Here is a 22,350-nt window from a genome sequence, read left to right as displayed (position 1 = left end):
TGCCTGACATAAATCAAAACCTTGCAGTCACCACTCAGTTACACTTCATTAATCCAAAACAAGTTTCAACAGTAACTTGAAAATCTGACATACCATCTCCTGGAAGCTGACCCTTCTCCAACATTACCTTCAAATCTATACAACTAATTGACACTGATTTGTTAGAAGTGGAAGCCAGAAATACCCTGATGAATTCTTATCACTTTTCCCGTATTTGTCTAGTCCAAAAATTAGACCTCTCAATTTAGAGCTATTATACAGAAAGAAGTCTGTAGAAAATAGTGAAACAATGGTTAGTGGCTCCATCAGATTTGAAACAAGCGGTACCTTTGGTTTATAATGGAATGTAAAGTAATGATTACAGATCCTTCTTCCATAAAAGACATTTTGATCTATATGGGTAATCAGAGGTTTTTAACCCTCTTAACACCTTCTCCACAAAGGAGCACATTCAAGATCTCCTACCCAAATGAAATGAGGGGTAAAAACAGACTAGTGAAATTTTACAGTGTAGCTTACTATACCCATTTGTAAAGATTCATGGAGGATTTAGATTACCAGAAGATTACAATTTGCAAAGTATCTATTTTCTGACATAATGATCTTTCTAAGCAGCTATGGATAGTCAATTATAGATTTAAACATTACTCTAGTAAAGCAGAGTTAAAACGAAGCTGACAGCAAAATGAATTCCAAATTGCTGACTGTTCTGTTGGGACAGAATTTGCACAACACGGGCCACAATAGGATTGTCAGATGATATTGACCTTTCATTATATCCAAACATTCACTTGAAGCGAACAACTGGATAAACATTTTTAAATGAACCTTTAGTTATTAAAATAAAAACTTACACACGCTAATATTTTGCGCCCTCCAACCAAACCCAGACCGGAATGACAAAGCCAGCTTGCGATGATGCCTTTCTCTTTTCCTCCCAGCAGCATGACAAATTCTCCAATTGTCAATTATGCAGCTTCTCCCCTGATTCTCATACAGTCTCCCCTGTGCTACTGGGACCTTTTCTATCTTGCCTTTTTTTGTACTTCTCTTGCTGCAATACACCATAATGCTGGCTCTGCAGTGCTTTTAAAAACCCAACAAGTAAAGCAAGTTGTTTTTATTTCACTGGCTCTTAACAGAATAGGAGAAATTCAAATGAAAAATCAAAACATATTCCCTACACTTTTAATTAAACAATATGGGGTTGCAATGGATTACAAAATACCATACAATAAAATCAACCAAAGTGACAAGGCTGTATGTCCACTCAGCTGCCTATCACAGGAGGCAAAGTAGAGTTTACATTGATTTTCAGAATCGGGGCTTCCATTCTATCCTTTACTAATTGTACTTAGACACTATTACAGCAAGAGGATCGATCCTGTATTCAGTGGGAGTTTTGGGTGCACAAGGAATGCAGGATTAGTGCCATCATGGCTCAATTTGAGGTACAGATGTCAGTGCCCCAGCAAAATCTATACAACACAACCTAGTTTAAGAGGTAGTCTAGAAAGAAGATCTTACTAAAAGAAAAAAACTAAGGATTCAAAAAGTCACAACAGCTTAAGTCTCATGTTAATGTATGTTACTAACCTAGGTGGAGACAGGAAACAGATAGCAAAAACTTCACCAAAAAACCCTGGGGTACATCATGTTGCAATTTGTATAACCCACATGGCCTGTGGTACATTTAAGTTTGTATGAAAAATATAAAGAATTACAGGAATAGTTAAAAGAATGTAGTGTCCATGCCCAGAAACTGAAGAGTCTCAGGCCTTTAATTAGAGTTGTATTAATGTACTATTTCACCCTACAGGACTCAAAGGCTTAAAAAAATTGAGAGATGGGGGGGCGGGGAGACTTCAGTTGTATTTGCTCAAAAAGACATCTGAAGCCACACATTTTTGACTTTGCTGAAAGACTAACTCAGATATGGCCAAAAATATATAAGCCACGTTTGATTAGAAAGTGCTTCCCAAGTTTCAATTCAGAATGAGTTTGTGACAGCTTAATAACCCTTTCAAAATAGGAGGTTTCAGTGGGAAGAGACCCTAGACCCACAACCGCCATGTTTAGATTTGTAAAGGAAGTAAATCTATTTTGTGCAATTGTCTTTTAAGATCTTTAACGTATTTTTTAAGTTACAGACAGCTAGACTCCTGCTAAATCAAGTTACAGATGTCTCAAGTGTCAGTTTGAGTGACATATGACTACCCCCAGAAGCCTCTTCTGACAATCTCTGGGCAGCCAAGGGAAAAATTCCTGACCTTCTCATCAGTCTCATCCTTAGCCCATTACATTGCCAGAAATGTCAGTGATCAGGCCCAGTGCTGAGGGGGTTAAGGCAGGCAGGAGCCTACATAAGGTGGCAGCTTCTGAGCCAATCAAAACCACATGCTATAGTTAGACGCAGAAGGATCAGCAATGGGGACTCTAAAGGCTGCGTTTGCAGGTCTGTAGATGGCACAGGCTGTGTCCTTAGCTGCCAGGCCAGCCCAGCTTACCTGAAGTTCACACCAAGCGACCTCCACCCAGGTCTCCGTGTCCAGCCCCTTGTAGACCGTTTTGAAGGACCCCCTGCCGAGCTCGATGTCAAACTTCAGGAACCGGCCGTCGGGAGAGGTGGAGACGGCTTTCATGTCGGCCTCCTCCTCCTCGGGCTCCTCCTTCCTGGACTTGGTCTGATCTTTGTCCGACGGCTCCTTCCTCTCCGCATCCCTGCCCGGCTCCTTCTGCTCCTCGGCCGCGGCCGGCCCCCCAGGGGCGGCCCCCTTGGGCTCCACCGCTGGCTCCGCCGCAGCGGGCTCGAGCTCGGCCTCCCCGTGCCGCTCCTTGGCCCTCTCTGCAATCATCCTCCTGGTTTTGGAGAGCAGGACGATCCGGCGCGGCTCGGCCGCGGAGAGCTCGAGAGGCGGCTCCTCCTGGTCCGAGTCCACCACGCTCCTCCGCAGGAACCGCAGGTGGCCGGCTCGGGGCTCCCTCCCGGCGGGCGGGCGGGCAGGGGGGACACGGGCCAGGCCCCGCTCCGGCACCGCAGCGGTCTCCATGCCCGCCCGGCTCCGGCTGCCGAGCCCACCGACGGCCGCGCTCCCGTCAGCTGGCGGGGGCCGGGCAGCAGCAGCTGGAGACGCGCCGCCTCCCCCCCGCGGAGGTGCGGAGCTGGCAGCGCACCCAGTTTCCATTAGCGCTGAGGTTCCGGCTCCTGCTGCCGCCGTCCCCGGAGCGGGGAAGTCACCATGGTCCGTCCGCCTGCGGGACCCCGGCCCGGGCACCTGCGGGGAAGAGCGCAGCGCACTGACGCCCCCGCGGCCACAGGCCCCGCACCCGCGCTCCCCAGAGCCCTGCTGAGCCCGGCCCTGGGGGAACCTGCTCCCCGCACGCGCGCACCCCTCTCCTCCCGCTACCCCCGACCACCCTCACCCCACAGCACCGCCCTCCCAGCCGGCTGGCCCCTCTCCCCAGGCACGCTGCCCCTCCCCCCCACCCGCGCTAGGTTTCCACGCACACTGCACCCCCCCCCCCACACACACACGGAGCCCCCCTCGCGCCCCCCCCAGCCGGTGCTCCCTCCCCCCTCCGCGGACTTGCCCCCTTTCCCTCCCCCGCCGTGGCACACTCATCAGCGATGCTGCAGGCAGAGCGTTTCTCGCCGCAAAGCCATATGGGGACTCCCCCGAGCGGGAGGGTGGCTGGCTGGAGCCGAGGCCAATACCGCCAGCCCTACCCACAGAGGCCGCGATTGCCGCAGCAGTCGGGGCGAGGGGGTTCGTGCCGTTAATCCTTCGCCTTGGCGGGGTGGGGGAGCATGCATGGCACAAGCACGGCATCGGCAGGCGGGGGGGGGGGGGGCATCAAACAGGGGGCGGTGGCTGCTGCCTGCAAGCTGTGTCCGCCCGCTCCCGGCGTGCCGACTGCGCCAGCCCGGTGCAGGTGCCCCAGCTGCACACTGGAGCTGCTGCTTCACCTGCGGGCGGGCCCAACCCAATCCCCCGACGCTGCACCGCCGGCTGCTCACCTTCCAAGGGGGGCCCACCCCTCCTCGCAGCCATGGAAAGGGAGCGGGCGCGCCCGGCCGCACGGCTCCTGCTCCACCAGCCTAGCACCGCCGCCCCCTCTTCGCAGGAGCCTTCGCCTCCCTGCAGCCGCTGCCTCGAGCCTCCGCCTGCCCAGCGCAGCCTGCGGCCAGCTCCCGGCTAACAATCACTGCGGGGGGTTACAGAGCAGCCCACGCCCCCTCCCCGCCTGAGCAGCAGCAAGCACCGTCCCCCGGCAGGCGGCCGCCCCCGGCCCCGCCGCCCGGCGCTTTTGTCAATGGACCTCGCTCTCCACTGAGCGGCCCGAGCCCCGGGCGCCTCCGCCAGCCAATGAGGAGGGCCGGGGGCGTGGGTCGCCGGCTAGACCCGCCTCGGGGAACAATGGGCGGGTGGGCGCGGGTCTGCCCACCCCCAGCCGGCCTCGCCCCGGGCTCCTGGGGCGGCCGCGAGCGGCACGTGTCCAGCGCTTCCCCGCCCTCAGCCTGTGAAGAAGCTGCGGCCCTATCCGGCGCCCTTAGCCCTAGCGTGGGGAGAGCGGACGTCGGGCGTTCACGGGTAGGGAGGATCAGATTGGGGGTGTGGCGGCGGGGGACGTAGAGGAGCGGCAGCGGCGGCGGGGGGGATTAAAGGAATAGATCGGAGGTAAGGGATGGACGATTATCTTAGGGGGTCCCGGAGCAGGTTGGGGTGCCCAAGGGGGCGGGAGAGCAGATGGAAGAGGACGGGGGAGCAGGTGGAGAAGCCGATCAAAGCATATTCAAGGAAGCATCCTACTCCTAGAGGTAGTTGGGACCTGCTGCAGCGTGTGCTCAGCATGATGCTCCCAACCACCGACTCACCGCCTCTAGGGACAGTGAATTTTCTCTCTCTTGGCTGAGCAGGTTAGATGTTAAGTCTCAAACCACTTGCAGCTTCCCCCGCTCTTAAAAAACCCAACCAACCACCAAAGAATCGGCTGGTGAACTGCTGTGCCCCGTATGATAGAATCAGCGGACTGGAAATAAAAGAGGCTATGGGGCAAGGGAGGGTGGAAGAATAGACGAGCGCTTTTGTTACATTGCACTGCAGTGTGTGGATGACTGTAGAATTACAAACACACCTGCAGCCTGGAGTGATGGCTTCCCCCTCCCGCTGGAAGAGTAGCAATTATTTTTATTTAGATGGAGTAGGGATGAGGACCCCTGTCACTAGACTATGACTCCACAGTGGTAGGCCTGTATAAACACAAAGAAACTGGCCCTTTATCCAGAGTTGGCCCTTGGGTATGGCGAATCGTGGCAACTGTTACGGGCCCCACGCTTCAGTGTGTGTATGTCATGCGGGGGCACTAGGCCAGCCCAAGGGGAGTGGGGTTGGGGTGCCAGGCTGGTCCAGGGGGAGTGGGGTTAGGGGTGCCAGGACAGCCCGGGTGGCTAGCGGGGGACCTGGCGCTGGCAGCAGAGGTCAGGCCCACACTCACCGGTGGGAAGCTCGCATTGTATTTCTTTTTCGGGCTCGGCGTCTCAGGCTCAATCTCCAGCAGCTGCAGCAACGACCTCAGGCTGCCCGCCGCCGCACCAGCCCCCAGCATCCTACCACTGCCAGAACATGCCACTGCCAGGCTCACCCCCTCCATTGCCCTTCTGCCCCGGACCCCTCCCTTTTCTGGGACCCTCCCAGCACAGGGAGCCCCCTTGCCCCTAGCACAGGTGCCATTCTCTATGGTCTCTCACGCCCCAGCACTGGTGTCCCTGCCTCACACCGGATTTCATCCTGTATAAAAAACGTGAAGGGGGGGCTATATAGGCTGATTTTTTCTGGGCCCCGCACCCATCTAGGGACGGCCCTGTCTATATCCCAAACAGCTTACACTCTGATGTATAATTGAGACACATAAGAGAGACCATAACACCCCTCCATGTCCATTTACCATTATTTGAGCTACATCAAGTCTAAAAAAGAATTAGGAATAAAAACCAGGTGAATTAGTTTATGAGAGTTCATGGCGGGGATAGATAATGGGATAGAGAGCCTTTCTGCTCAAAGCTGCTAGTTTGAATTCACCACATGTCAAAAATGACTGAAATCTCTCCGTGCTGTTGGCAAGTCAGAAGCGACTGTGTAATAAGTTGGTGTTCTCAGTCCTCATGAATAATATCCACATCACATAAATAGGTCACTACTACTGACAGTGGTAGCGGCAGGAAAGATACAAAGCCCTGAACAGAGCTGAAGACTAAACTTCTCTCCCCTCTGGCAGAGGCCCTTTAAGTCAGGTTTGAGACACAAGCACAACCCTTTAACAAAGCTTGCATGAGCAGGAGTTGTGGCAGTGGTGTTCTGTAAGTAAATAAAAGGGTTCCAGGCTCCAGTATTGTCAAGCTTTCAGATCACACTAACACACAAACAAAGCAATTAAGTTAAAAAAGTTAAGAAGAAAGAAGGTCCAGCAATACGGCTCCTGAGGGGGTTATTTCTGAATATGAAGAAGCTGGTTACCTAGGAAATCACAGATAATTAAAAAACAGACAAAGATTATTAAAAATGTAATATTTTATAAGAAAACAGATGGTATTTAAATGATGTAACAACAGTGGTGCTTTCATTTTAAGAAATACGCTTAATGTCTTTGATAATTATAATTTCAGTGTTAATTGGTGCATTGTATTTTTTTTACTGAAGTGCTCAGACTTATTACTTATAATTATATTTGAAGGACTTAAAATTGTTTGCAACTGTACATAATAAAAGGAAAAATTACTTACTGGTAATTCTGTAGGTCACAATCTCTTCTCTATGGACAGCAGATTACAGAACAGACAGTATTATAATGCTACCACTAGAGAAGCAATGAGTGTGAAAAGCTCTGAAACCATAGTGCTGGTTATTATAAGATTGTCCAAGAACAATCTCTCCAGCTAGGGAAATATAGAAAGAAACAGCTGACAAGGAAATAAAATAAGCAACAGCATACCAGCCAACAGGGAGGATGGTGGGATGTAGGGTAGAAGAGAGTGTGAGACAAACAATTACTGATAAGTAAATTTTCTCTCTTTGAACATACTTTTTTCTTTCCTCCTACAATAGTGGATGAAAAGGACAGACAGTTTATTAGCAGATAGTAATCCCAGGAGGCAAAACTGCTAAGTTCTGCTGCTGGCAAGAACCTGTGGCCAAGGAAGGCACCCCGAGAAGCAGAGAGGCCCAGTTGATAGTGACATAAAAAGGAGCGAAGAGATGATCATGGTCACTGCTTTACACACCTTGGAAATTAGCGCAGTCTATAAAGGGGCAGCTTCTCTAGCATAACAGCATCTGACAGGCTACCAGACTGGTCAAACCCTGTGAGAACGCAGTCTCAGGCCCACATAGCAATAGCAACTTGTTCTTGTAACCCTCAAAGGAAGGAAACAGTTGCCTTAATTTTTTGAAGTTCTGAGAACAGGGACGATAAAACTTGAGAACCTGCTTACATCGACCAAATGTAGCCTCTTGGCATTGTGAGGTGGGGAAAATGCCAGATTTGGACAGAGAAAGGGAGTGCTAAGACTAAATTGTTCAGGTGAAATTGACTATCCACCTTGGGAACAAGTTCTGGAGAAAGCCAAAACAACAAAAATGCCCTTCTGTAAAGAGAGAAGAATAGGGGAGAGAGATTATGAGAATTTGATTTACTCACTCATTTGGCTTAGGTCACTGCAATAAGTAGGGCCATTTTAAAGGAAAGAAGTCTTCCCTAAAGGCTCAAATTAGGGATACATCAGAAACTGGGAGAGAAGGATTGAGTCCTGCTGAGGGATTGCTTGATGAATCACTCGCCTTTGAGACCCATCTTGAACAGCGACAAAGAAATGCAAAGCATATTAGGATGAGCGAGACAGTAATGCTCCTAGTGCCACACCAGACCATGAAGATCTTCCAGATCTGAGAGTAAATGTAAGATGTAGAAGGACTTTCCACTGCTCCCCAGACAGTCTGGAACTTCAGTGGAGAAGTCCTCATTAAAATCCTCTGTTCAATTTGCAGGAGCCAAGCAGATAAGAAGGTGGTTGCAGAACACATGGGTGGCTTTTGGGAGATATCACAATTTATTTTTCCCCCACAATAAAAGAAGCAGCCTGGCCCAATGAAGCTGTATTCAAGCCCCACTGAAGGAGAGCATAGTTGAAGGAGCTCTGTGGAGTCAATGAACATGATCATATATTGAATATCTGCACACTCTACAAGTGACATCTCATATTGCCAACTCCCCTGGGCAGAGCTTACCTTGTAGGCGGAGCTTGGAAGAGTACCATCACCTTTCTTTCTGCCAAATCTGCTCCTTCATTAAGTTATCCTAAAATTGACAGCTAGGTTTAAAGTTTCTATTTAGTTATTTATCTGCCTTGATTTCCAGTTGAAAGACTTTGTGGTCCTGATCCTGCAATTGAACCCAAATGGGTTAGCAAACTGACTTCAATAAAGCTATTTGTGGACATAAATTTCTGCCTGTTTGGTTCCAGCTGCAGGGGCAGGGCCTGTATTACTAGCAGAGACCAGAAATAAGTTTCACTTACACATGCTCTTTGGTATATGCAGTGTTGTTACAGCTGTGTCAGTCCCAGAATATTACAGAGACAAAATGGGTGAGGAAATATCTTTTATTGGACCAATTTCTGTCCAATAAGCTCAAAACCTTGTTTCTCTTCCCAACAGAATTTGGTCCACCTCACCTCACCCATATTACCTCACCCACCTTGTCTCTCTCATCACTTTGGTACAGGATAAAATGACTTGAAAGAATACCTCTCATTTCAACCTCCATGCAACTATTATCATGGAAAATTATGTGAAAGAGCCATTTTTAAAGTTCCTGGTTAAAAAAAAAATCCATCTGTTTTAAAAAAGTTCCTCTTTTCCTTTTGTAGTCTGTTGTAACTCTACAGAGTTATGATAAATAATACAATTGAACTCAATGGCAAAATTCACATGCGGGCAAGTATTTGGCTCTTTTTTATGTTACTTGAGACTCTCAGATTATGTTAATATGGTTTTGAGCAGGGAAATAGCCTCTTCTATTTTAGACCATGGAATTATACTTTACCAGCAAGCCTACCTGCCTTAAAGAAATTAGGTTCATTGTGGAACAAAAATGACAGGTTTGTCTAGGAATATAATAGCACTAGCCATCATTCTTCATTGCCTGTGATAGGTGTAGAAAGTGGGGCACAATTTCTACTATGTTTAATTAAAAACTAGCAATAGCTTGTATTTTCTCCACACAATATTGCTTATAGTATTTAGCCTATTGATATTGTATTTTCTTAGGATTTACAGAGGAGATGAGACTGCATAAACCTGTTCCACAAAAACATTCCTTTACCACTGTAAATATTAATATGAGTAAACTTCATTGGTTTAGGAAGAAAAAGGAACCAGGGGTGTGCTATACAGAGAGTATCTATTAGGGTACAGTGACTGTAAACATGCCATTATGATCTATGCTCTTAACTTTCAGGCACTTCCGCAACAACATTTGGTTAACTAAACACAACCCACATTCACAGGCGAACAATGAAGTAAAAACATATTGTGGCACAAACTGAAAACAAAAACAAATTAAATGTAAGCACTACATTTTTTGAAGCTCTACTCATAATTAAAGTTTCATCTTTAACTCTTCTGTTTGTGCTTAGGATATGCACAGTAGCATCACTTCCTGACACAGAGACCTCACAGCCCAGAAACCCGTTGAGATACTGAGCCAAGTTAAGCATTCAGAAACAAAGTAAAAATGGAGTTTCAGCATCCCCAAGATGATTGAAGTACGTGGCCTTTGGCTTTTCAATGCTGAATGCAGCTGTGGCATGGTAAAATCCCAGTTTATCACAGTCTGGCACATCGTCTTATCTCCGTGGAATGCTCTTCTGCCGTGCAGTTTTACCACGGTGAATCTGAATTTGTGGAAGACAATTATGTAGCATTTCAACCAGCTGAAAGAATTCTATGGCTGCAAGAAATGAGTAAGAGAGAAACTTGAATTATACAAGACAGTTAATGTGCACGTATCAACATTTATGTGCAATATTTATATTTCTACAAACCACAGCTTCATATGATCATGTGTGTGTCTAATGACTCCCTCTCTCGTACGTCAGAAGAAGAAAGTATCAAATGCCATAGTAATGCTCCTGGACAAGCGATGAATGCTTTTTTTTCTCCTTGCACTGATTTTAAGTATGAAAAGACTGGGAATTGGAGCCAATGTGTTGCAGATACCTGTAGCCAGCTCTGGATATTCTTTAAAATATGTAACATCTATTTTTAGCATGTGGCAAACACACATTGTCATGTAAAAGTATCTCATTTACTTCCGGTATCCACGGTAGGAAGGGACTAAAAATTATTTGGGAAACATTTAATTGAAAAAGAGTTGCAAAGCTTCTGCTTCCACTTTCTAAGAAGGAGCCTGATAAGGCCTTGATCCTGGCACACAACTGCTTTCAGGATGTTTTCCAGTTTGTTTCCCCTCTACCTCCATTTGACCATTGGGACAGAGAGCTGCCCATAGAAACCTCTATTTCTCTAGGAATGTGCTGAGAAGACATAGGTGCAGATGGCGTACTGCATCAGGAATGAGTTTAGAGGATGATCACTACTGGCCATTGACTATCAATGAGACATTAACACACCACAAAGGACCTGCAGGGTGGGGGGGGGGGACCACCAAGTTTCAGGGGTCAAGCCTCTTTAGATCAGTTAGAACTCAGCTGATGTTAATTTGTTTATTGATTTAGCACAAATAAAAAAGTGTTAGGTGGGCATTAGAAACCAGGAATTAACGAGAGCTGCAGAGCTCAGGAGTTAATGAGATCTGTAGAGCAATTAGTCTGCATTACACAAGAAGGTGTAGAGGGTACCAAGGGTCAGAACAGTATACAAGGCTTGATCTTAGAAAAAGGCTCTGAGTTTAAGTTTCCCAGATGAAAATGTATCTAGCCTAGGACCTGATTCACCTGTCTTTGAAGTGACTTGCTGTTGATTTCAATGGAAGCAGGATCAGGATTTGCTTCTCAAATAAATGAGGGGCTTGAGTCTAGCTGTTCATCATTTAATTCTTTGGTTTGGTGGGGGAGAAAGCTTTACATAGAGAAAAAACAGCATAACGTACCCCTCACAAATTCTGAGTAATATAGAGCAAAATCTATTATACAGGATTCAACAGAAGAAAAAAAAGTTCTTCCTTGCTAAAATTAATTCCAAGCTGCAGGATGAAACATAATACTTTGGACTGCTGTAACACCTCCCATCTGAAGATCTGACAAATATTAAGATATTAATCTCAAAACAGCACTTATTTAAAAATGAGCACATACTGTTCATTTCTTTACTTTCAGAGGGAAGGATTATATTAACATTTGGGATCTGACACTTTCTTTATCAGGTCTAGTTTAAAGTAAACTCTTGTTTTTGAATCTTTGATGTGGCTTTTCCTTAGTTCTCACGTTACAGTAACATGCCAGCTTTGTTTCTTTATTCTCCGGTTACAGAGACAATCTATCATTTTACAAGTAGAATCCATACACCGGTTTGGAAAAGAACATTCATCGGAGCCTAAATCACTAAACTCCAGCAAGTGGCAGAGTAGAGGATGTGTAACTTGGAGAAACAAGAAGCCAGTGCTTTAGAATGACTTTATGAGTGGCTCTTTGTGCTCTTTGCACAGGCTAACACAATGAAGCATGTGTGTCCTCTTGGTTTATTAACCAAATAACTTCCCTGCCCCTACCCATACCTCTTGAGCATGGAAGGATGAATAATGATGGGTGAGTAATGTCAGGAAACAGAGGACAAAGGCCCTGCAATAAAATTTGAGTATGCAATGTGTTAGGCCCTGATCTTGCAAAAATGAATAACTGTACTCATGAGATTAGCCCCTTTGACTATGATGCTAGCTGTGTGGGTGAACTTACTCACATATGTTGTTTCCAGCTTTAGAGCATGCACTTAGGCCAAACAAGGCCATCTTATTATTTATTTGCATTGTGGTAGCACTTAAGAGCCCTAGTAATGGACCAGGACCCCACTGTGCTAGGCACTGTACACACAGAACAAGCAGATGGTCCCTGCCCCAAAGATCTTACAGTCAAAGGCTATGTCTCCACTAGGAGCTGGGGGTGTGATTCCGCTGCATGTGTACACATACTTGGGCCAGTTCTCAGCGAGCTAGCCCGAGTATAAATAGCAGCCTGGGTAGCACAGGGAGTGGCAGCGGGGGAGTGGCAGCGGAGGGACGGCAGAGGCATGCCAAGTACAATCCTGCCTGAACCTGGTGGATATGTACTCTGCACAGCTCAGCCTGGCCACCACCTGTGCTACCATAGCTACAGTGATATTTACACTTGTACTAGCTTGATGAGAGTCGGGGAATATCATCCGGCTCATAGAGCAGACGTAGCGTAAGTAATTAGGAATCTAAAATTGTATTCTGAATACAGGAAAAGTAGATCACATCCAAATGGCTTACACATTTTGAGTGCTTTGCCCTGGAGTTTTTTTTTTTTTCCTTACTGAATTTACAAACAACAGTATTTTTAGGCCCCATTATTTAAAGAGCTTCACAAATCCCAGTGAATACAAGTTTTTCCTTTACGATGAAGACAATTTAAATGTAATTATTCCCTTTCAGTGTTTGTTTCATGCCAGCCAGAGACTAACACAAAACAAATGAAATTATTCATTCTAGTCTTACCAGCTAAAATGAGTAACCTGCAGAAAACAAACGGTGAGAAGCAAAATTAGAATTTGCAAATTTTGAGTGTTAGTAATCTGAATAAGTGGTTATAAGTAAACAGACAAGAATTTAAAGATACTTAGCAGAGGTCCATATATTTAGGTTTAATTTTAAATATTAGAACTGCTTCAATGAAAAGTGAGAGAGAGGGAGTAAATCTGAATTTTGGAGCAAATAGTTTATTTGGATTTCACATTCCCCTACAGTATTTGCTACTTAGACACTGCAGCATCTGACTAATCCACAAGAACCAGAAAGTATAAGTGACTGGTAATTATAAACAAAAGGGAAAGTGATTAATCTATTCCCATTGTCCAAATGGAGTATAAAAAGTTTAATTTTACAAGTTTCAGATTCAATCATCTAAAAGGATATTTTCATGTTCGCACCATTTTTTGTTCAGTGTTTGTACAATGCATAACACAATGGGATCCTGGTTCATGAGTGGGGCTCCTAAATAAATTAGTAATAATCATAATCATGTATTGCTTGTAAAGCACTTTGAAGCAAAAGACTTTATAAATGCTTTTGTTATCATCAGTCTGGCAGCATCCCTTTACAAACCATATGACATTCATGTTGATAGCTTCTCTCTTAAATACAAGGTCAACCTAATTTTTAGTGGGTGTATTTTCCAAAAAAAAGGTAAGGAGTTTGTGAGACCCTGTATCAAGGTCACATTAAAAGCAGCTGTCACAGCAGTTTTCAAAAGAGATCTACACAGATAGTTTAAAAACCAACAACAACAACAAAAGAGGAAGTGCCAGAACTTGGACAGTGGAAATTAACTTCAGAGGTCCCCAGACCTAATTTTTGTTTCATAGATTTTAGGTGTTCAAAATAATCAAAAGTAAAATGAAAGGAGAGAAGTGAGTGAAAAATAGATTTGACAATAGATTCTAGTTTATGTGGTGCCTTTCAAAGAATAGTCATCACACAAGCATCCCCATAGCATCCTTCTCTTGAGCTGTTGTCATGTGACTGTTATTTGGTGACAGGCGGCTTCCAGCGGACCGTGCTTATGATACACAGCAATAAATACCTATCATCTTAACTGGCAAAAATTGTCAGTGTTAGCAGACACACCAAGGTCTGACCGTGCATAAATCCAGACTACCTTCTCAATACCTACTGCTTTCCTTAGATCAGGTTTGAAGCAAATTGGTAGGACACCATGGAAGCGTCGGGACTGCTGCCGCCATACTTGGTATAAATGGACGTCCGTTGCTCAGGCCTGTCAATCTAGCACTCGTCACAAACACTAAATTTACTATGCAAAAGCCCCAAAAGTCATGATTTATCTTTAAAAAAAAATTATTTGGCTCCTAAGCCAGATCTGGATGGTAAATAAGATCATGACCGTGCAAAGAGTTGGGGCTTGTCTACACTCTGCATTAGTCCGCTCTAGATAAGTGTAAATTCTAGTGCACACTGGCATGCTGTGCTACAATGGGCCTGTGTAGACCCTGCTGGCACATGCTAAAAGTTCGCTAGCGTACACTAGCGTAGTACTGTTTAAATGGGACTACATTAATGTGCACTAGCAACCTTTTAGTGGGGGGGAGGAGAACGGGGTGGGAGAGGATTGGGGGAGCTCCACCCCTATGCAAATTCACATGCATCTGGGGGATGGGCAGAGGTGAGAGCAGGACCTGGAGGGGCTAGGACAGCCACCCCGAGGCCTGGGATCAGGCCCTGGAACAAGGAGTGGGTTGCAGGGGCTGGAATGGGCTTGGGAGTAGCTGTTCCCTGATGTGCAGGAGGCGCTGGGAGGGAGGGAGAGGTGGGAGGATGGGGGCGCTAAGGGGAGAGCGTGGAAAGAGGCAGGGAAGAGGAGGAGCAGAGGTGAAGTGGGGGAAGGAAGAGGTGGGGTGGGGCCTTGGGGGAAGGGTTGGAGTGGGGGCAGGGTTGAGCAGGGGGTCTTGAGGGTCCGCGGCAAAATTAGGTAACTAAAGTTTGAGAACCGCTGCTGTAAGTATTTATGTTAGCCACTGTGCTTTTTCCTTATTTGACAGTCAAAAATTATATTTGTAGGAAATCCGTCATTAAAATGCGTGAGACAGCTGAATAATTTGAATTATTCCCATTTACAAGACAGAATCACAAATTAAAAAAAAGTAGAATCAGGAAGTCAGTGTGGCCAAAATGTAAATGTTTTAGGAGTCACCTGTTCTGCATAAATGGCCTTACTCAGCATTTCCTGCACGTTCTGTTCCCATCTCGTTGTTAGACCCTCCAAAGATCTTACCAAGGTTGTCTGGCAAAAAACAGAGAAGTGAGGACCTGGGAACAGATTCTCAGCAGATGTAAATCGTCATCTCTCTCTACTTCATTGGAGCTTAGAATCTGCCCTGTCGTTTTTGACATGTCTTAAGAAGCAAAGAGAACGCTCTCCTTCTCCCTCGCAGTTTAAAACTCTGAAGTGTTCTTTGTGTGGTTTTGCTTCACAGATCACTTTTAAGCTGGTGTAATCAGTCACCAGTGATCCTTGGACAGTAGATGTTTAACACTCCAGAGAGAAATTTCTTGGAGTGGTCTCTGCTCTGTTGCTGAATAGAGCTTTGAAACTTTTGAAATAGACACAATTCCTAGAAAAATCTATCCCCGGGTATAATATGGAACTAGAACTAGTTAAATACTATTTATTACACATTGCATCATATTGAATCTTTTAATGAATGTCACTATTTGTTAATAGTTTATCAGATGATTATTTGTTTTGAGTACTCCACTGGGACTATGCTGAACCATTGTACAAGAAAATTTTAGAAGTTGTAAGGATTTGTAGATAGACCCAGAGATCTAGTCAATAAAGCTTCAAGTTCTTTTTAATACGTTAAGGCAAGGCTGACAGTAACTTGAGACACATTGCTTTACAATTAAAAACAAAACAAAAAAATCAGTTCTTTATTAGGAATAACTAGGTTACTGGGCAACAAAATGGGAGATGAAATTCAATGTTGATAAATGCAAAGTATTGCACATTGGAAAACAATCCCAATTATACATACAAAATGATGGGATCCAAGTTACCTGTTATCACTCAAGAAAGATCTTGGAGTCATTGTGGATAGTTCTCTGAAAACATCCACTCAATGTGCATCAGCAGTCAAAGCTAGCAGAAATGTTAGGAACCATTAGGAAAGGGGTGGATAATAAGGCAGAAAATATCATAATGCCTCAATATAAATCCATGGTACACCCACACTTTGAATAATGCATGCAGTTCTGGTCACCCCATCTCAAAAAAGATACCTTGGAATTGGAAAAGGTACAGAGAAGGGGAACAAAAATGAAAAGCATCTGGCATTGGTCACTGTCGGAAGACAGGATACTGGGCTAGATAGACCACTGGTCTGACCCAATGTGGCCCTTCCTATGTTCTTGCCAATATCATCAATCATATAAAAGATATACTGTTACATGCCACATAACAGGTTTTGAATTCTGAATTTAGCATGGAACGTTTTCAGCAAATGGAAGTCAGATCCATTTTTAGCATAAGCAGGCCATCTGTCCCAGATAGCCCTCTGTACAGGGCATATAATGCTCCTCAGTCCTTATAACATAGCTCATGAATTCCACATTAGACAACAGCATCTTTAATTTTAAAATGTTCATAGATCCATAGAGTTTAAGGCCAGAAGGGACCATGAGATCATGTAGTCTGATCTCCTGAATAAAACAGGCTATTATGTTTCACTGTTACCCTTGAATTGACCAAAGTAACTTGTGAATAACTAATACATTTTCCAAAAAGGCATCCAGGCCTGATCTGAAAACATCAAGAAAAGAAGAATCCCCCCACTTCCTATGATAGTTTCTGCCAATGGTTAATTAGCCTCACTGTTAAAAAATTGTCCCTTATTTCTAATTTGAATTTGTCTGGCTAACTTGTCTAATCTATTTGTGGGTCTCCCCACTGCAGAATGTTGATGTAAGTGCATTGTGAAATACCAGGCCATCTCTCCCCACCAAGGGCTGACTTAATACTCCACGAAACCCTGTTCATCAGGACATGTAACTTTTGAAGGAGTGGATAAAATCAGCTGGCAAAGGTTGGATATTTCAGAGCAAGAATGCACCCATGAGTATTTCTACCTTCCACTTCCAGCTGATGGCATATCACATGGCAATCCCCAGATTGCCTTTCAAAATGAAAGGAGCCCACCCCTATTGGTTTGTTCTCCTTAACTCCTGTGGACAGGACAAGAAGTCTTAATTCCAGCAGGGGAGGTTTAGGCTAGACATGAGGAAAAAATATTTCCTAACTGTAAGGTAGTTAAGCACTGGAACAAGGTACCGAGAGATTTTTTTGAATCTCCATCATTGGAGGTTTTTAAGAGCAGGTTAGACAAACGCCTGTTGGGATGGTCTAGATAATACTTAATTGACCTCAGTGCAGGGGACTGGACTAGATGACCTATTGAGGTCTCTTCCAGTTCTGTGATTCATATGTTGATAAACCACATCAAAATTGTGATGAAGCAAAAGTGAAACCAATAACAGAAGTGGAAATGTTATATTCAGATTTTAATCTTTGCACAGAACAATTCAGGATTTTCTTCCTCTGCTGTGTTGTCTAAATAAGTATCAGGAATGACATTAAAACAACTTCCTCAGCACAGAAAAAAAGCCACCCCTCTATTGCAATGTTTCCAAGAAAGAGGTTCAAAGATGAATGCCTTTTAATACAAAAGTTTCCTAGCAACGTGTGTTCCTTAGCTAGAATTTATTCCAAAAATGGCAATGCTCTCAGAATTGTAACTGTAACTCAGTGTTTAAACCACAGTGACTATGCTGTATTACTCTATATTTGCCTTCACAGCCCACAGTATGACATAAAGCATCAGTCTCCTTTTCCCAGTCTCAGCTTTGCATTCTCTCTCGTTTTAGTCCTATGCACGGAGCCATCTTCCAGTCCTTCTCTCCCAGGGTCTTTTCTGTCTTCCTTCAAATCCCTGTAGACACCCTTTCCTCTTTCTCATTAATAATCCCCATAGCATCCTGAACTGTTGTCCTGTGGCTTGTCTTATTTAGATTATAAATTCTCCAGAGTGTGGGCCATGTTTTATCTGGGTTCATGAAGTGATGTGCCAATTAGTGCTACAGTAGTAACACAGTAATCTGAGTCTGCAGGATCATCTTGTCCAATGTGCTTTTTGCCCAACAGGGGTTTCTTATGCAACAGGAACAATATCTTGCCCTCAGAGGAATAAGAGCAGCAAAAGCTTTGTCAAGCCATTTTCCTTGTGACCTCAGGGCAGAACAAAAGGAAGCAGAAGGGATTGGCTGAGTTTCTTGAAGCACAAATACTTATTACACAACAATGAAGCATCAGAGGAATTGGTTGCAATATTAAGGGCACCCCAGAGGGCAAACACAGCCTAGGAGTGACAGCCACATACACAGTTCCCCTTCCTCCCCAATTGGAGCAAACATATATAGTAGGGTGACCAGATGTCCTGATTTTATAGGGACAGTCCTGATATCTGGGGCTTTTTCTTATATAGATGCCTATTACCCCCAACCCCCTGTCCCAATTTTTCACACTTGCTATCTGGTCACCCTAATGTACAGCAGCATCCTGTTGTATAATAATGTGCACCCAGATCTACACTTACTATCCCTTAACTCTCTTGAAAGGGGAGAGGATTGGACAAGGCAACTTCAAGAGTTCTTAAACTTTTTTAGGCATTGATTTTAATAGCCTCTCTCTCATGGACCACCTTCTCTTGCATTTGTGAGTACACAAACCACTTCCACTCCTATAGCAATTGTTTACAAGGAAAAGCAGTATTAGGAAACCATGCAGTGTATTTTTAAAGCTTCTTTTAATACCATTTAGCAGCTGGAAGTAAGGAGGAAAACCAAAGACATGTGACCAACCAGTTCTTTATGGACCACCTGCAAGTGCTCCAATGACCACAGTCTGAGAGCTACTAGGATAGTTTATTTTGTGTCACATGCAATAAAATAAAAGGGTAATTGCAATGCAATGGTTAAGGTGTGGCATCCATGGGTCACAGTAATCAAAATTATGTTTCACACAACAAACGCTGTCAGGAGTGAGGGCCTGCAGCTGATCTTGGGACTTCCTTGCTCAGTCTCCAGGCAGACTAATGAGTCCAGATAGGCTGTCATAAATATAAAGGAAAGGGTAACCACCTTTCTGTATACAGTGCTATAAAATCCCTCCTGGCCAGAGGCAAAATCCTTTCACCTGTAAAGGGTTATGAAGCTAAGGTAACCCCACTGGCACCTGACCCAAAATGATCAATGAGGGGACAAGATACTTTGGAGGGGGGGACAAGGGGTTTGATCTGTCTGTGTGATGCTTTTGCTGGGAGCAGATCAGGAATGCAAGCCCTACAACTCCTGTAAAGTTAGTAAGTAATCTAGCTAGAAAATGCATTAGATTTTCTTTTGTTTAATGGCTTGTAAAATAAGCTGTGCTGGAGGGAATGTATATTCCTGTTTTTGTGTCGTTTTGTAACTTAAGGTTTTGCCTAGAGGGATTCTCTGTGTTTTGAATCTGATTACCCTGTAAAGTATTTACCATCCTGATTTTACAGAGGTGATTCTTTTACCTTTTCTTTAAATAAAATTCTTCTTTTAAGAACCTGATTGATTTTTTCATTGTTCTTAAGATCCAAGGGTTTGGTTCTGTGTTCATCTGTAACAATTGGTGAGGATATTATCATCAAGAGTTCCCCGGGAAAAAGGGTGTAGGGCTGGGGGGGATATTTTGGGGGAAGACGTCTCCAAGTGGGCTCTTTCCCTGGTCTTTGTTTAAAACGCTTGGTGGTGACAGCATACTGTTCAAGGACAAAGCAAAGTTTGTACCTTGGGGAAATTTTTAACCTAAGCTGGTAAGAATAAGCTAGGGGGTCTTTCATGCAGGTCCCCACATTTGTACCCTAGAGTTCAGAGTGGGGAAGGAACCTTGACATGGGCTACAGCAGAACTGTCTAGTGGAAGGAAGCCAGTAGGCATATTCGTAAGCCAAGCAGCACTAGCAGGTTGCCAGTGGTTCAATGCTTATGTCTGCAGCTGTAATTGCCCCGACCACTAGGCATGACTACCTGCACACCAGTCCTGACAATCATAACCTGATCGACCGTGCACAGTGTGTAGTAATGTTTTAATATGTATGTGCTTTAATAGATTGTACAGAGTATGGTGGCATATGGCTCAGTTACAATTAATCTAAAGAGCATCACCTTGGTTTCTTAACATTTTGGCTTTATAAACTCAGCTGCAACAATGTACTTTTCCCACTTTTAATTCCTTTATTTAAATAAAGTGCACATTTGGAAATGTGTTCATTAGCGCACACACACACACACTCTAAGCTCCATGCTCCAGAGTCCATTAAGCCCTGCAGAAACTGTAAAATTGGAAATCAGAGAAGCCTAGGACTCAGAGCAAAGGCCACCAAAATAACCAGGGCACCCTCTAATACCGTCTTAAAGGTAGGAGACCTTACTAGGGACTGACTACTAATTGGAAGGTCCCAGTGCGTTAGGAAATACAGATATAAAATGAATGAAAAGATGCAGCCTTGACTGGTCAGCACCACAAAGCTTTAGCCTGTTTTCATGGTTATGGTCTCTATTACCTAGTAATGCTGTTCTTACTTGCAGGATATGAAATACCTCTCTTTCATCTCATGAAAGATGTCACACCGAGGAATCAAAATTGCTCAAGAAAAAAACAGAAGATACATAAACCCACTCAAATGATTTTGAAAACTTGAAGTCCTAAGTGATAGAGGCAATTTGTTCAATTTGCTATATAATGGCACTGCAATATCTTTATCTCTGCTTATAAGATGTATGAAGTATTAATAACTTTGGGAAAGGGTTTCCTTCATCTTCACTGCTAGTGAAGAAGAGATATCTATGGATTGCCCCCCCCGATCCCAAATTTACAGAATCACCTATTGTGAAGTAGATTTCTAGATGCTTTCCAGCTCCAGTACAGATACTCATTATTGACTACCAAAATAATGAAAGAGCCGTCCCAGTAATACTTGCAAGAGTATGGATTTTGTCAGCCTGTGGTGTACATAGCTAGAACTCCATGGTTGTACACCTGTAAATGTAGGAATCTTTATCTGATAGAGCAGGAGTGCAAGAAGTATCATGGAGATTTTATATTGGTTCTTTTTCTTGTTTCCTTTAATCTGAGGCTATGCCTACACTACCGCTGGATTGATGCTCCAGTGATTGATGCACTGGGATCAATTTAGCGGGTCTAATAAAGACCTGCTAAATCAACGGCAGAGCGCTCTCCGGTAGACCCCCGGTACTCCATCTGGAATGAGAAAAGTAAGGTAAGTCGACGGAAGAGTCTCCCCCGTCGACCCACCACAGTGTAGATATTGCAGAAAATCGACCTAAGATGCATCATTCACCTCGCTGGAGTTGCATAACTTAGGTCGATTTACTGCAGCAACATATTGTCATCTGACCTGAGGGTGGATACTTTGCTCTGTGTATGGAAAGTAAGATTTGCAGGGGAAAAAATCTATAACCTGTGGCAATGAGAACTGTAGAATACAGGTCTATAGTTTAAACCATATATTTATCTGGATTACAGAGTACCCTGTTCACACTGTCATCATGGTCTACACATACCTCATTCCACACCCTCTGTGTTCCTTATTTAGCACACCTGCCTCACTAAGCCACATGCCTGCAGCAGCTTTAACTCCAGCCATCTGTCTCCAATGTAGTAACATTTGCCCCTTACCTTACACTCCATGGGCTCACTGCCCTTCCACAAAGACAACCAGAAAGTGAATGATACCAATTACACCATTTCGTCTTGAAACCTAGCTTTATCCAAGAACTCATCCAAACCCTGTAGCTACTAGAGGGATGAAAGCTGTGCAGCGTTTTACAGGCAAATGTGAAAATATTCTTGAACAAAATAGTTGAAGATGAGAGTCTAGAGACATTCTGAAGTAGTGAAGAGGATCTCTGTATGTTACAGTACAATCTGGTTAACAAATAGACTACTCAGTGCTTACTTTATAAGATTCAATAATCTATCTGACATTCCTTTAGATGTCCCAGTCTGCTCTGTAGTGATAGACAGCGGGCTGTTGAACATGCTTGTTGTAGGTAGATGCTTGTAAAAGGTTTACATTTCTGAATATTAAGTTATACTTTAACTGTTCAGACCACTAAGATCTAGCGAGCGAGGTATGCGTCTCTATATATCTAATACCTGTCCAGGGCAAGTTGCTGCAGAAGAACTACTAGTTCTACCAGACAGTTGGGTTTTCTAATCAGCTTTTCTTATTTTCACTGTGGACAGTAAAAATTTAGGGTTTAAATAATTTGGTCACTGTGCAAATCTGAAATATGCTACTTAGAAATTTTAAGTTAAACTCTCTTCCATAGAGCGCTTTAATTTAGTGCTAGCAATTCATTAGATCAGTCAAAAAATGAGAGATCCTAGCCAGAAGGCCTGGAATCAATTATTTCCGTTTACTCCACAAACTGCAGTTATATACGTGATGCAGTCTTGGAACAGCTGGTTTGGTAAGTA

General features: G+C 44.2%; 1 protein-coding gene across 1 annotated transcript in view; it reads right to left on the bottom strand.

Moving 5' to 3' along the window:
• Window positions 1-3,185, bottom strand: part of WNK2 (WNK lysine deficient protein kinase 2) — a 163,142-nt gene extending 159,957 nt beyond the window's left edge. The window contains exon 1 of the mRNA XM_077821699.1: window positions 2,508-3,185. Coding sequence (XP_077677825.1) covers window positions 2,508-3,185 — 678 coding nt within the window. The remainder of the gene's footprint in view (window positions 1-2,507) is intronic.
• Between the last annotated feature and the right edge of the window lie 19,165 nt (window positions 3,186-22,350).

Source organism: Eretmochelys imbricata, chromosome 7 (genome assembly GCF_965152235.1).
Source record: "Eretmochelys imbricata isolate rEreImb1 chromosome 7, rEreImb1.hap1, whole genome shotgun sequence".
NCBI lineage: Eukaryota > Metazoa > Chordata > Testudines > Cheloniidae > Eretmochelys > Eretmochelys imbricata.
Note: the sequence above shows the minus strand (reverse complement) of the source record. Positions and strands in the feature narration are given on the sequence as shown.